The 15,967-nt window shown below is 39.9% G+C and overlaps 1 protein-coding gene across 1 annotated transcript in view; it reads left to right on the top strand.

Annotated features, from left to right (window-relative positions):
- The first annotated feature begins 53 nt into the window (after positions 1-53).
- LOC125236534 (alpha-tocopherol transfer protein-like) overlaps positions 54-15,967 on the top strand; it is a 53,142-nt gene continuing 37,228 nt past the window's right edge. The window contains exons 1-2 of the mRNA XM_048143371.1: positions 54-420; positions 3,147-3,271. Coding sequence (XP_047999328.1) covers positions 128-420; positions 3,147-3,271 — 418 coding nt within the window. The 5' untranslated portion in view covers positions 54-127. The remainder of the gene's footprint in view (positions 421-3,146; positions 3,272-15,967) is intronic.

Genomic DNA, 15,967 nt, shown 5'->3' with positions numbered 1-15,967 from the left:
CGCAACCTTGAAATTCGCAATCGGTAATCAGTTGTCAAAATACAGTTTTCTTGATTGGTTGTGCGTTTTGTGTTTAATTATTCGATCGTATTTATTTACGGACGGTGCAGTGTTATACTTATAAATCATGTCGCTTCAAATGGAGTTTGACTACGAAGCGGCAACGGCGTTAATGGACAGATTTTCTCAAGCAGATATCGACCAGTTACGGGAATGGATTTTAACTTTGGATATAAATAAATGTGTGCCGAAAGATCTTACGGACCAGCAGTTAGTGTTGTTTTACAATGCTTGCTACGGGAATGTAGAAAAGGTTAAGAATTGTATAGAGAAATATTACGCTCACAAGAAAAATTCGCCAGATATGTTTGATAATCGTATCGTTTTTTCGGACGAGCTGAAACCTTCTACTGAAGCCCTGTAAGTACCTTATAAATAATGCATGTTTCTTAAAATGTCAAGGTTGTATGTAACACTGAAGATTTTTTTGTCTCTGGAAGGCGTTAAAAACCTATTTAGGTCCTATTAAGTTTAATTGTGCTTTGGATATTTTAAATGAGATTTTGGTTTGAATCCTTACGCATAAAACTCCGAATCAATCTTGCAAAGCCAATAACAGAACGGTGCTAAATCATTCATTCATTCATTATATCATCTTTAATCGCTAAGTGGCTTTCCTCAGAAAAGGGGCCTTATTATGGCACATTTATTGGAATTTCTTGCAGCTTGAAGAATAATAACCTTTTCTGTGGAGCTCCACAATTCGTATCAAATTTTATCTTTAAGTGGCTTTCCATCGAAAAGGGGTCATTGTGCTTCATGTAGTAATAGTTGTGTTATTTTACCGCATTAGCACAGAATATATAATAGTACAAGCATTAGTGCAAAAAATCTTGGAAGGGCCATATGTACCTACCTACAAATACACATGCGAAGAGGTATCGCACGTCGTGTCGATTTATCGCCACTCCGCACTCCCTCATTTCCTATCTAGCCTAACCCCGTAGCCGAATGGCATTTCTACGACGCGAAACGAAAACGAAACGCCGCGAAAGGTAGCCTGGCTCTGTCGCGCCAATACGCAAGAGCGATAGAGATAGATATCTACGAGCCGAGCGTTTCGTTTCGTGAGCGTTTGTGCCATTGGGCTACGCACTCTGAATGAATTGACAATTGTTACTGTGACTCTAGATGAAGACCGTAAAACAGTCTGGCTCTGTCGCGCCAATACCACAGAATATATAATAGTACAAGTACAGAAGGCCCACTGCTTTGATGTTCACGAAATGCCGCTTTTTTAAATACCTACAAAATTCTTACAAAGAAACTAGCCGTACGTGCGCGGCGTCCGGCGATAGGGTTACCTATCTATGGGTATGGATTAAAACGAATTAATACTCACATAAAATGTTATACTATTATATTCAAGTCTTGGGTACTTTCTAGGTATATATACTTTATTTAAATATTTTTCTTCAAGTTCCAACATTACAAGACTTATTGAACTTTTCCGTGGAACTTAATCAGTAGTAGATCTGTTTATGAATGTCCTATGCTATTTATTTTATTCATGATGTATATTTAACTAAGTATTATTAGCCAGACATCGGTGAACCTTAAAAAAAAACTCGCGACGTTAAGTAACAATAGAAAGTGCGAACGTGCATTCCGTGAGAACGCGCGTCACCCCTGAGGAGGCCGCGAACTCGCGGCCGCCAGGATGTACTTGTAGAGCGGATATAGAATCGCGGAGTGAGCCGCCCCTGCCAATACGGAGAAGCGATTGACTCGATTGAGATAGCCCGCTACGATAACGAATTTATCGTAAGCGTCTGCATATGGCGCCATCATAGTTTGCCCCGTTTAACTTTTGATCTATGAGATTTGGCCTAAACGGCTGGTATCCAGGACTAAAAATGACAAAATTTTATATATTGACACATCAATCGTTTATTTTAGTTTTCTACATAGGCAGGATGACAGCGTAGGAAATTAGCCAATCGAACTATAGGTACTGTGGTTTAAATACAAACCTGAGCAAAGTGTAACTAACATAATTATGTGGTACATATGCCTGTATTATTAACTCATGATTGCAGGTTCAGGGAGGAAACCCTTGCCGTCTTTAGTCGTCAAAGCGCTTTCTAATTATCCGATCCGATATTGGATGCAGGACCAATATGTAAGGCGTAAGGTATAACTTATAATATTAAAGGCGTCAATCTTGATTGACATCCGATATCGAATCGGATAATGTGATTTAAACGTTCTCACTTCTCACGCGGATCCACCGCAAATAATCGCTGCCATTCAATACAATCGAGATGTTATTAGCGTTTTGCAGACAATGTAAATTAAACAAACCTTGTATTCTATTCTTAATGTCTTTATTTTTCATCGTCAGCACTATGCGAATTAAATGCCGATACAAGTGTACGTATCACCGAATGTCAGAAACAGCAGGGGCCCATTTCTCGAAACTGAAAGTTACAAGTTACAAGCGGAAGTCTCTTTCCAACTTGTCATATTAGACATTGACTACCACTTGTAAATTGTAGCTTGTAGCTTCGAGAAATGAGCCCCAGAGCTCACTCTGTTCGAAAAATTGTCTAAGCCACAGAAAACAAAGCGATCATCATTGTCATTCACTTGCCCTTTTCCCATTATTTGGGATCGGCGTAGTCTTTTCACTCATTATTCTTCACTTCACACAGTCCATCCATCTTTTCTCCTTCCACTACCCTTGTATCCATCCACCGTCATATTCACCACTCGTTTTGTAACATTACTTGATATTGAAGACCAATAAGAACACTCCCGACTAACTCAGCTTTCAGACAAAAAAAAACTAAATCTAAATCGAGTCATCCGTTCGGGAGCTACGATGCCACAGACAGACAGACACACACAGACAGTCAAACAAACGGACAGACAGACAGACAGATACGTCAAACTTATAACACCCCGTCGTTTTTGCGTCGGGGATTAATAAAAATGAAATGAAATTTTATTTGCTTAGAGACATGCTTACGTAATAGGTAATATAGGATTTTTTATCAGTATTCACTATTTTCCGCTATATTAGGATAACCTAATTACTCTAATCATTCCTATGTACCTATTAATTAAGTTTACTTTGTTCGCAGAGAGTTCTCGTTTTTCCCCGAGAAGTCCGTGGACGGGTACGACATCATCTACCATCGGCTGCACTACACGGAACCCTCCAAGTACCACCTGGAGCCAGGGTGTAAACTCCTCTTCATGACTGTTGGTAAGTTTATTGAGAAGTTTTGAAGTTGAAAGTTGATGAACCGATGAAATACAGTATGTGGTTCTTCAAAAAAGGAGTGTACAAGTTTCTAATGGGTCGGCAACGCGCATGTGACACCCCTTGAGTTGCAGGCGTCCATAGGTTACGGTGACCGCTTTCCACCAGGCGGAACGTACACCTGTTTGCTACCGACGTGGTATTAAAAAAAAATACGGTCAGACTTCCTACCTCACGTACAGACTACTGCCAGACTGCTAACAGTACACCGACTGCAAGCCAACCACGCAGTTGGCAGACGGATTGCGGTTCGCCTGCAGTTTTCTTCTTCAACCTAGAGTTTTCCCGGTCTAGCGCCAGGGTCCGCTTTCCTGCTAAGTCTTCTTCACTTCGCCCGGTCTTCGGCATCCTTACGGCTCAGCCACGACATTGGTCTAAGCGCGGCAGCGGTAAGCGGCGACCATACATTGGAGCGAGACACAGCGATGGGGCTTTTCATTCGCACGTATGGCTGCCGCTCACCGCTGTCGCGCTTAGACCAATGTCGTGGCTGGGCCGTTAGGCGTGAGATTGTTCTCTTTCGTGTCCGCTGTCACGACGTCCAGCCAGCGCTTCTTAGGCCTACCGGGGCCACGTGTTCGACTGCAGTACCGGTTCTAAATTGTAGAACTGCCTTAAATGCGACTTCAAAACCTTACCATATATTAAATGAGCATTTCTTTTTTTTGACTTTTTTTTTATTTTGAATTTTTTAGGGAATTTTAGGTCAATTGTACTCAGAATCACGAGTACTTTCAATCTCACTGGGAGACAAAAAGTGTCCCAGAATTTCCATACATTTTTGTTACTTTCCTCTTTTGTTACCCCACACAACATGTATGGAAAATGGTAACAAAATAAGAAAAAATCGTATGGGACATTTTTTTAACTACTAGGATTGAAGAAGCTAGTGATTCTGAGTAGAAATACCTACCATATTTTTTTTTCAAAAATATCACATTTCATAAAAGTGGTAAAAAAAAAGAAATGCTCAAATACTAGCTTTTGCCCTCGGCTTCGCTCGCATTAGAAAGAGACAAAAAGTAGCCTATGTCACTCTCCATCCCTTTAACTATCTCCACTTAATTAATCACGTCCATTCGTCGCTCCATTTTGCCGTGAAAGACGGACAAATAAACAGACACACACTTTTTCTCATTTATAATATTAGTATGGATTTATTTTATTAGATATTTAATTTACGACCTTACAGATAGGGCGTACTCTCCATTTGTAGGTGTTGCGAGTGTCAAACTCGTCTGCTGATTTGTATATCCAAAGTTATTTCGAGAATATAATTATTTCGGTTTATTTTATTTAAAGTGTATTAAGAGCGCTATGACAAAAAAAGGCGATATATTGTAAAATGTACAATATTTATCGGCAAAATTGTACACTTTACTCATACTAAAAGACAGTAAAAGTACTTGTTTCAGTTAGAAAATCTAATTAACTGTCGGTTCATTAAAAAACATATGGAAGAAAAAGCTTTTTCAATTAGTAATGATTTTTTTTTCTGATGCTCGTTTAGGAAAAACCGCGCGAAGCACAGATTTCGGAGCTCTTATTATGTACAATTTGATAAGCTCACTCTCATAAATGCGGTAAATTTAAATTCCTAATATCTTGTACTTTAGGCCCATTAAACAATATTTATCATTTAATCCTTTGAAATTGAGAAATTGAAAGTAAAACGAACTCAATTTTGTCTTGAAAATACATCGAAACAAGTGATCATTTCTCAGAAAATCTACATGTTATCGAAGTTATTTTAGTATATAAATAATCTGCACAATGTGCTTAAATTGCTGTTATCCATTTGTCGTTATAATATTTTATCATGATTTTTTGCCAATTTTTTGAAAACTAGCCTTCCTGTCGCTATTTTACCGGCGACGGACGCCTGCGATTTCAGTGCCGCGCCGGAGCTCGAGGAGGTGAGACGTATGTCGCTTCGCTCTCCGAGTTTTCATCGCAAACGTCGAGAATATTTATCGTTGTGTGGGTCGGACGCCTTGTTTATACACGGGCTATCCTCGCATTGTGTGTGTGTAAACAGCGACCAACGAATTTGATCCTAGATCCGTAAATATTTGCTTTTGTAATATTTTGTTATGTTTGAATGTTAAAGTATTACAACGTTATGATGATAAATATGCGAAAATTACAATACGGTCAAGATGATAAGACACATCAAGATGGTACTCGGGATCTGATGATGGAGCCAGAAGGTGGTCACCAGTACCAGTGAACCATGTAAGTAAACGACTTCGTGTTTAGGCTCGTTGGGTTCGTCTTAACAAGACCTTTGACAAGAGGTGGTACTCAGGGTCTGATGATGGAGCCAGATGGTGGTCACCAGTACCAATGAACCATATGACTAAACCACTTCGTATTTAGGCTCAATGGGATCGTCTCAATAAGACCTTTGACAAGAGGTGGTACTCGGGATCTGATGATGGAGCCAGAAGGTGGTCACCAGTACCAGTGAACCATGTAAGTAAACGACTTCGTGTTTAGGCTCGTTGGCTTCGTCTCAACAAGACCTTTGACAAGAGGTGGTACTCAGGGTCTGATGATGGAGACAGATGGTTGTCACCAGTACCAATGAACCATATGACTAAACCACTTTGTGTTTAGCCTTATTGGGTTCATCTCAATAAGACCTTTAACAAAAGGTGGTACTCAGGGTCTGATGATGGGACCAGATGGTGGTCACCAGTACCAATGAACCATGGAACTAAAGCACTTCGTATGTAGGCTCATTGAAATCGTCTCAACAAGACCGTCGACAAGAGGTGGTACTCAGGGTCTGATGATGGAGACAGATGGTGGTTACCAGTACCAATGAACCATGGAACTAAAGCACTTCGTATGTAGGCTCATTGAAATCGTCTCAACAAGACCGTCGACAAGAGGTGGTACTCAGGGTCTGATGATGGAGACAGATGGTGGTTACCAGTACCAATGAACCATATGACTAAACCACATCGTCTTTAGGCTCATTGGGATCGTCTTAATAAGACCTTTACCGAAGCGGGTGGTGTCTGTATTTTTCTTAGAGAAGATATGCAATATGAAGAGTTAATGGATATTAATCAATTATGTGTAGAATATATATTCGAAATATGTGCCATAGAGATATCTGATTTAAAATTAATATTAATTGTAGTTTACTGGCCAAATAGTAATAGAAATCCTGACTTGTTCTTCAAAAAAATAGAGCTACTTTTGCAAATACTTGACTCAAAGTACAAAAATAAAAAAGTTGTCATAGGCGGAGATTTAAACATAGATGTGCTCAAGAAAAACACATTATCCAGAAACTTATTAAATCAAATGTTAAGTTATAATTTTAGACAGCATGTAACTGAACCAACTCGAGTCACAAAAAGCACAGAAAAATGCTTAGATATTATTTTTACAAATTTGGACGCAGAACTTGTAAACGTTCACGTAAATGAACTTGGTTTTTCGGATCATAAAAGCGTTGTAGTAAAGGTGCATAACGCGATAGAAACGACATCAGTTAAACACAACGAATATTTACAGTGCAAACGAATTTTCACAGAAAAAAACATTCAAAAATTCATTGAGGAATTAAAAAACGTCAACTGGTTTGCATTGCTCTCTCCTAAAAAAACTATTGATGAGAATTTTAATGTATTTAGTAGCACAATAACAATGTTACTCAACAATTGCATTCCTAAAAAATTAAGAAAATAAAAACAGAACCAAGTAGGGAATGGCTAACTAAGGGAATAAAAAAATCTTGCGTACATAAACGTCTTCTCAGTGCACTCATCGCCCAGTCAGATGATCCAATATTAAAAAAGTACGTACACACTTACACAAAAACCCTTAAAAATACCGTGACAATAGCTAAAAGACTCTGGAACAAAAAACGGATAGCCAATTCAAACAACAAAATTAAAACAGTTTGGAAAATAATAGCTGAGCAAAGGAATAAAACGCGATCAAACCTGCCGTCTAAGAAAAATATTACTCTTAAGGTCAATAATAAGACAATAGAGGACCCGATTACTGTCGCAGACACATTTAATACCTACTTTTCGTCAATAGGGTTAAACGCGGATAACACCAACACTCACGGGCGCCCGGTCCTAAATCCAATCAACAATACTATGTATTTATTCCCACCTACTCATGGGGAAATTAATAAATGTATTCGCAGGCTAAAAAACAAACACAGCTACGGGGCAGATGAAATACCGCCGACGCTCGTAAAAAGATGTACAAACGAACTAACTCTACCATTGACATTTTTGATCAATCAATCGTTTTCGACGGGAAAGTTTCCAGAAGCCTTAAAAATAGCCGTTATAAAACCGATCCCTAAGACAGGCGACAAGACCGACCCCGGCCAATATCGTCCCATTGCTATGTTACCAACGTTTTCAAAATTATTTGAAACAATCATGGCCCAAAGATTGGTATCTTTCTGTGATAAATTTAATGTCTTCGATGACAGTCAATATGGTTTCAGGAAAGAAAGAGGAACTGTCTTGACTGTACATAGATATATCCAGGAAGTTATTAGCATAATAGATAAAAAGCAACATGCATTCGGGTTATTGCTCGACATGAGCAAAGCATACGACCGAGTCCAACATAATATCCTGCTAAATAAGCTGTATGGGATAGGAGTACGTGGTATTGTCCATAACTGGTTTAAATCCTACCTAGAAAATAGAGTACAATATGTCGAAATAAACCATTATGATAAAAACACAAACACTTTAACACAAGCACAATCGAAAAAAACACAAATTTCATGCTCTATTCCGCAGGGCAGTGTGTTGGGATGTATTTTATTCTTAATTTATGTAAACGATCTGCCAAAAATATTAAATACTCATAATATTAAGTGTTTTATGTACGCAGATGATATGTCCATTGTGATATCCAGCCAGGATGAAAATGATACGATTTTGGAGTTAAATACCACACTTGACACCGTAATAACGTGGTTAGGAGACCATAACCTAGAATTGAACTTAAAAAAGACAAATCTAATTCAATTTCGACCCTATCAGAGAGAACCTCTAGAACTTAATTACAAGTATTTAGATTTTGAATTTGAACAAATAAATAATTGTAGTCTGCTTGGTATTACCGTTGATGAGAACATTAATTGGAAAGCACATGTAGAAAAAATTGCGAAAAAAGTTTCTAGTTTCACGTATGCCCTTAGAAATATCAAAAGAACCACCGATTTGAAAACGGCCATGAGTGCTTTTTACGCTTTCACTCACTCGTGGCTCCAATATGGAATTATTCTGTGGGGTAACAGCACTGACGCTCCAGACCTGTTCATACTTCAAAAAAAGTGTAAGTGAAATGAAATGAAATGAAATGAAATGAAATATTTATTTTCAAGTAGGCATATTACAATGCGCATATGAACGTCAAATAAAGCTACGCCGGCTCTAACCCTACGCCTCAGCCTCGAGAAGATTTCAGTCCCCCCTCAGTTGGGAGGGGGGTATCCACTATGGGACCGGCAAGAAACTCGGCGGGCAACTTCTTTTCAAAACATTACATCTTATAATTAACATGCATTAAATAACAACATACAATTTAACATGCAAAAGTATTCATCAAAGAATATGAACAGACTAGGTACTCTATGGAAATCAATTTCAATAAATTATATTATTGCTTAATAATACGTCGTTCTTCTTCAGAGAAAACATATCAAATTGTCATAGAAGAAAAAGATAATATGAATCTCAATATCATTAAATATGTAATTTACCTACACAACATAAAATATAAAATATTTGATGTGCTTTCTTATCTGAACTGTGTCCTCTATACATAATACAATTATTTTAATTGCTATTCGTTTTTTGTAGTTTCTGGTTCGGGCCATGCATGTTTGTCTGTCAAATAGTCCTCGACTCTGTAATAAGCCTTTAACATCAATGATTTTTTTAAGTAGTTCTTAAGAGCTGGGAGGGGTAATCTCAAAGCAGTGTCAGGTAACTTATTATGAAGTAAATTTGTGCGAAAGCACCCATCCCTGTATTCTAAAGTCAAAGATCATTGCAACTATCACATGAATCTGCGGCATAAAGACAGACTAGCTATTCCGAGTAGCAACTTGCAAATGAGTAGTAACAGCCCGCATATGACAACTATACGTATTTACAATAACTTGCCTAAAGAGATAACCAAAGAGACTAAATATAATAAGTTTGTTATAAAATTGAAAAATTACTTAATTGACAATTGTTTTTATTCCTTACAAGATTATTTTAATTTATATAAATTCCAAAAGTAACTCAATAAGCTATTCAATAATGTATTCAATAATGTATTTTATTAATTTATTCTTTGTGTATATTTTAGTTATAGTTTTTATTTATATTTCTTGCAATACCCTAACAGGGTCTCATGTTGTGTTGTGCCTTACCTTTTATATCTGCCACCTGTAATAATTATGTACCAACATGGAAGCAATAAAGAATTGAATTGAATTGAATTGAATTTGACAAGAGGTGGTACTCAGGGTCTGATGATGGAGCCAGATGGTGGTCACCAGTACCAGTGATCCATGTAACTAAACCATTTAGTAATCAGGCTCATTGGGTTCTTAATTCTTCTTAATAAGACCTTTGACAAGAGGTGGTACTGAGGGTCTGATGTTGGAGCCAGATGGTGGTCACCGGTACCATTAAACCCATGTAACTGAACCACTTCGTTTTTTTATGTTATTCAAATATGCGAGTTGATTTTTGGTGACCACAATCTCTCTCCATCATCAGACCTTGAGTAACACCTTGAAGTAATTAGAATTATATTTGACTTATTTTATCATCATATTAATATATACTTTACTCTAATACTTATCATATAACAAAAGCAAACATTTGGGATGGGATCTACTTAAATATGATCACAGTTTATAATTATTACTTTAAATTTTTAAATAAATTTTAACGTAATTAATATTATTTTGCGCTATATTCTAGTCTTTTCGTACAAAATAATGTTTATTAGAAATCAAAAGTTTATATCGAGATAGTAGATTGTGGTTGTTATCAAAATTCCATAGGAAGGATCAAGATTGTTTTGTCCATTATTGTAGTGCGAGCGAGTGATAAGACGTGCTAGAAAGGGTCGGCATATTGGGCTCGCGCGGCGGGTAAAATACCTAATTTCGCCCGACGCCGAAATGTTATAACGCTCTTAACGAAATGTGCAGCTGCAGCTATTTACTTATAAAAATAAATCTATTAATCTAGAAATACCTTTGATTTATTAACATAAGACAGCATACAAAGTGTAGAAGATACAGACATCGAACAGGTTTTTCTAGTTGTTCGTCCAATCGAAGATTGATACATAATTTTATGTTTGTTGCGCATGAGGTTCAAAAATGCAGAATACGTAATTACTGACTGATTGTATACAATGTTGCCACTTATTCATCTTTACTCTTTTTTTGCAAAGTCAAAATATTTTTGAACTATTTTGACGTGTCGCTGTGGCAACCCATACTGCCCCTCTTGCACAACTTGTCTTGTCGCGCGCGAGTCCATACTTGAAGTCGCGCTTGATGCATGGACTCGCGCTCGACAAGGCAAGTTGTGCTAAAGGGTCAGGTCAGGTGTCGTAGCCGAATGGCGTGTAAACGAAACGCCGCGAAAGGTAGTCTGACTCTGTGGCGCCAATCCGCCAGAGCGATAGAGATAGATATCTACCAGCGTTTTGTGAGCGTTTGTGCCAGTCGGCTAATATGTACCCAGGTCTGTAGCGAATCTCAACCGTGAGGACCGTGAGTTCAGAGACAATAAGTTTTTTGAAGTAATTCCCCTGGGGAGCAGTGTTGTCACATACAATTTGAACAAAATGGTAGACCAGGGTGAAAAAATAGGTAGAAACTGGTAGAATTAGAAACGAAAAATAGGTAGATCTACCTGTTTTAATACCATCTAAGGTAAGTCCAGTTTTAATGATTAAAAATGCTTCTAAACCAAATATATTTATTGGTTTACTTGGTGAGTTCTTTATGGTGTTTATACATGTTTTTGTTAAAATATTTTAAACACAAAACGTCTCCGAGAGCTGCCACTGTCAGGCTGTCAGAAGTGTCAGTGTCATGTCATTGTCAAATGACACTGTCACTGTCACTACCAGGCTGTCAGTGTCAAAACTGTCAAACATCAAGACTTTCAAGCTGACAGCCACAGATTATTCACTAAACACGTTCCGATTTAAGTAAAATGCTGTAATTATAAGACAGGTAAAACTTAATTTCGTAACACGCATGGAGAATTTTCTACAATAGTAATATTTTAGAAAATAGGTAGATTTAGGACCGAAATAGGTAGACAGGTAGACGGGAGGCAAAATAGGTAGATCTACCTATAAATAGGTAGATGTGACAACACTGCTGGGGAGGTCAAATATCCTCCAATTTATTATTATAGAAATAATATTTGACTAATCAATGTGTTGTGTCTAGGTCAATAGAGCGTACACGTTCATCTTAGTAAATATTTTGTCAGCTGACATTGTGTCACTCAATTTGTGTTGGCATGCAAAAGTGTAAGTGTCAACTCACACTTTTTTTTTCAATAGAACTTTCATACCGAAGCTCACTGAATGATTTTCTTTTAAATCTTTTAGCCATCGCGTTTGCTGAAGAATAATAAGCGGTTAAGGGGCTGACAACACCCAATTGCGTAAAATTGATGTTACTTGGGCAGTTTTTTAAGACAAACTATTAGTCTTATTATTATTCCTCTTTATTTCTTTCAAATCTTAGGCTAGGTTATTTATAATACGAATATAAAAGTAAAATACAAAACCACTTACAAAACAATAAAAAAAATATAAACATATTATAAAAAACCTAACCTAGGGTGCCGCCAGCAGCGGGGCAGGGCCCAAGCTGCCGGTGGTTAGGGCTGCAGAGAGAGGAACCGTCGGACTATCCGCGCTGTGTCCAAAATCACCGCCTTCTGCATCTGACCCTTGATCCAACCACCGAGCGAGAGTCTCTTAAGATGTTGGTCGAGACTTCGCTATGAGACCGTTCGCTGAAACGACTATCGGGACAATGATCGTTGAATCAACATCCCACATGGTGGTTATCTCGTGAGCCAAGTCTAGGTACTTACTGGACTTGTCCTTCTCGGCTTTCACGAGATTCTCATCATGGGGGATGGTGATGTCAACGAGCACGGCCCGGCGTTGCGGTCGATCTATTATCACAATGTCAGGCTTATTGGCTACAATAGTCCTGTCAGTGATAATAGATCGATCCCAATAGAGCGTGGCACGGCCATTTTCAAGAACTGGCGCAGGTAAGTACTTGTAGTACGGTACTTCGCGGTCCACAAGGCCGTATTGAAGAGCAAGCTGCTGGTGAATGATCCGGGCTACGAGATTATGCCTGTGCAAGTACTCACCGTTAGCAAGATGAGAACAACCGGAAATGATATGCCTGAGTGATTCTCCGGGACGGCGGCATGCCCGACAAATGTCGACCGTGCCGTCCTTCAGGATATATTTCCGGTAGTTGTTCGTCATCATAACTTCGTCCGCAATTGCACAGGCAAAACCCTCAGTTTCTCCGAAGAGGTCCCCGAATCGTAACCAGTTCACCGATGCGAGCAGGTCTACATCGGGTCCCGTGAGGGCCTTGTAGAACCGCCCGTGTAGCTGCTTGCTCTCCCATACCGCCTTGCGGTCCGCAGCATTTAGTACCACAGGTTTGCGCCAGTTCTCTTTCGCCAAGGAGAGCGGCGTGAGGTTTCCGTCCACTGCCACCACATCACGATGCATCCCACACTCGTTGTTAGCCTCGACCTTATTATTATTATTGTTAGTTATAGTGGGCCTTTGTGTGTCACGTCGACCAAGAGAGATCTATTGTGACGGCCCTTTGTGGTTAGATAACCTTACTTATGCCCGTTGAATCCAGGAAATTCCAGATTCTTTGGGCTGTAAGGTCTTGTACCTCATAGGGTTGCAGTACCTGCCGCCCTAAGTAGATACTTCTCTTTGACATTAGTGGACCGCAGGAACAAAGGATGTGCATTGCAGTCTCCTCCGTTTCCTGGCAGAACCTGCATGTCGCCTCTTGTTTCAACCCCAATTGAAACATGTGTTTGTTCAGCTTGCAGTGCCCAGTCAATATTCTGGATACCGCGCAGATTTTGTGTCTTTTGAGCCCTATGAGCTCTTTAGCATATCTGCTGTTGAACGGTTTTATTAGGGCTTTCGAGTGTTCTTGTCCTCTCACGAACTTCCACCCATCGATTGCCCTTCTTTTTTCCAGGTTATTTAGCAGAGAATATGCTTCTCGTTTTGTGAATCCACAAAACGGTTCGGGGCCGATCAGGGGTGTGTCTGCGCCCTTTCTAGCCAGTTCGTCTGCTTCGTCGTTTCCGGTAATGTCGGAGTGCCCTGGTACCCATCTAAGTGTGACTTTGTTGGAGTTGGCCAGTGCGTTTAGGTTTGTTTTACAGTTCTGGACTAGCTTTGAGTTGGACTCTAGAGAATCTAGTGCCACTAGTGCCAGCAGAGCAGCTTGGCTGTCTGAGTTGATGTAGATATGTTGGTGTCTTAGGTTTCTATCCAGGTTAATCTCCACACATTTGTTAATGGCGAAGACTTCTGCCTGGAAGATTGAGGCCTGTCTGCCCATGCTGACGCTGGCCCTGAGCTTGGGTCTCTCACCATAGATCCCACATCCTACATCATTTCCTTTTTTGGAACCATCCGTGTACCATATGTGGCTTCCCTCTTCGACGTACATTTGGTCGTTAGTCCATTTGTCTCGAGGAGGTATTTCCACCGTGTACAGTTTGGTAAAGTTGCACTCTGTGTATGTGTCATCGGTGGGCATGCTAAGTGTTTTATTTGCAAATACCCAGGCCTTGAGTTTGGCTAGTGCTTGGGAGCGCCATTTTGGCCTATTTAGAGTACATATCCTGTAGACACACTGCTTGGACTCCTTTTGCACTTGCAGGGGGAGTGGTAAAATGTCAAGCAGTGCATCGAGGGCCGCCCCCGGTGTCGAGGAGAAGGCACCTGTTGCTGTAATGCAAGCAGTGCGTTGCAGGCTGTTTAAAGCTTGTATTGCTGTCGTTTGGTTGGTTTTGTCCCACCATACTGCGGAGGCGTAGGTGATTATGGGCCTCACTACCGCTGTATATAACCACATAGCAATGTTGGGCCTTAAGCCCCATCTTGCTCCTGCCATTCGACAGCATGACCACAGGGCCATCTTTGCTTTATGAGTGATGTTTCTCAGGTGAGGGTTCCAAGTTAGCTTTTGGTCGAAAGTGACCCCTAGATACTTGACCTCGACCGAGAATGGTATTATTTGTCCATTCAGTTTTGGTTCTTTTAGTTTTCCGAGGTCCCGTTTCCTTGTAAATGGAACGATTACTGTCTTGCTCGGATTAATGGACAAATCATTTTCTTTACACCATTTGATTATTGTGTTAAGAGCTCCTTGCATTAGATTTGATATTGTAGATAGACATGGGCCTTTTATAATTATCACAAGGTCGTCGGCGTATCCTTGTGTGTCATAATGTTGGCCTGACAGTATTGCAAGAAGTTGGTCCACTGCTAGGGTCCATAGTAACGGAGACAAGACGCCTCCTTGCGGGCACCCTTTAGTGGTATGAAACTCATGCTCTACCGGGTTTAACGTCAGAGTTGCTACCCTGTTTGAGAGCATGCTGTGAACCCATCTGGTGGTGGTTTCGTCTACACCCTTTGATTTCATACCATTAAGTATGGTTTCTGTGGGCGTGTTGTCGAAAGCACCTTCTACATCAAGGAACGCACATAGAGCGGTTTGCTTGTCCTCTAGGGTTGACTGCACCTTGTCTACCAGGTCGAGTAGGGCAGTCTCCGTGGATTTTCCCTTTTGGTAAGCATGTTGGTTAACACTCAGCGGTCTATCCGCCAGGTATGCCGTCCTAATGTGCTGATCAATGATTCTTTCCATCGTTTTAAGTAGGAACGATGTTAGACTGATCGGTCTGAAGGATTTAGGCTGTGAGTAGTCCTTTTTCCCTGCTTTTGGTATAAAAAGTACCTTGACCTTAGTCCATTGATCTGGTATTATTCCCATTGCAAAACTTGCTCTGAATATTCTGGCCAGATGCGGGAGGAGGAGTTCTTGTCCTTGCTGCAGTAGCGCTGGGAACACTCCATCCATTCCTGCTGACTTAAATGGCTGGAACTTTCTAAGTGCCCATTTAATTTTGTTTGGTCTAAAAATATTAGTTGCCAAATTCCAGTCTATATTTCGTGCCCTGTGTATTTGAATATTCCTTTGGGCGCATAATAGCTTGTTACTGGTTGTATACGAACCGGGGAAGTGTGTGGTTCTTAGTACTTCTAAGGTTTCCTCCTTTGTGTTCGTAAATGTGCCATCTGGTTTCCTAAGAAGACCGAGATAGTTTGTTGGTGCCTTGGAGAGTATCTTGTGGATTCTCGCTCCTTTGTGAGTTTGGGCGATCTCCTCACAGAACTTCCTCCAGGACTTCCTTTTTGCTTTCCTGATTTGTTTGTTATATTCAGTCAGAGCTTTACCATACCTTTTCCATTCCTCTGGCGTGGTAGAGTGATTGAATATGCGACGTGTAGATCTACGGAGGTTTT

The sequence above is a fragment of the Leguminivora glycinivorella genome, chromosome 19, assembly GCF_023078275.1.
Source record: "Leguminivora glycinivorella isolate SPB_JAAS2020 chromosome 19, LegGlyc_1.1, whole genome shotgun sequence".
NCBI lineage: Eukaryota > Metazoa > Arthropoda > Insecta > Lepidoptera > Tortricidae > Leguminivora > Leguminivora glycinivorella.
Note: the sequence above shows the minus strand (reverse complement) of the source record. Positions and strands in the feature narration are given on the sequence as shown.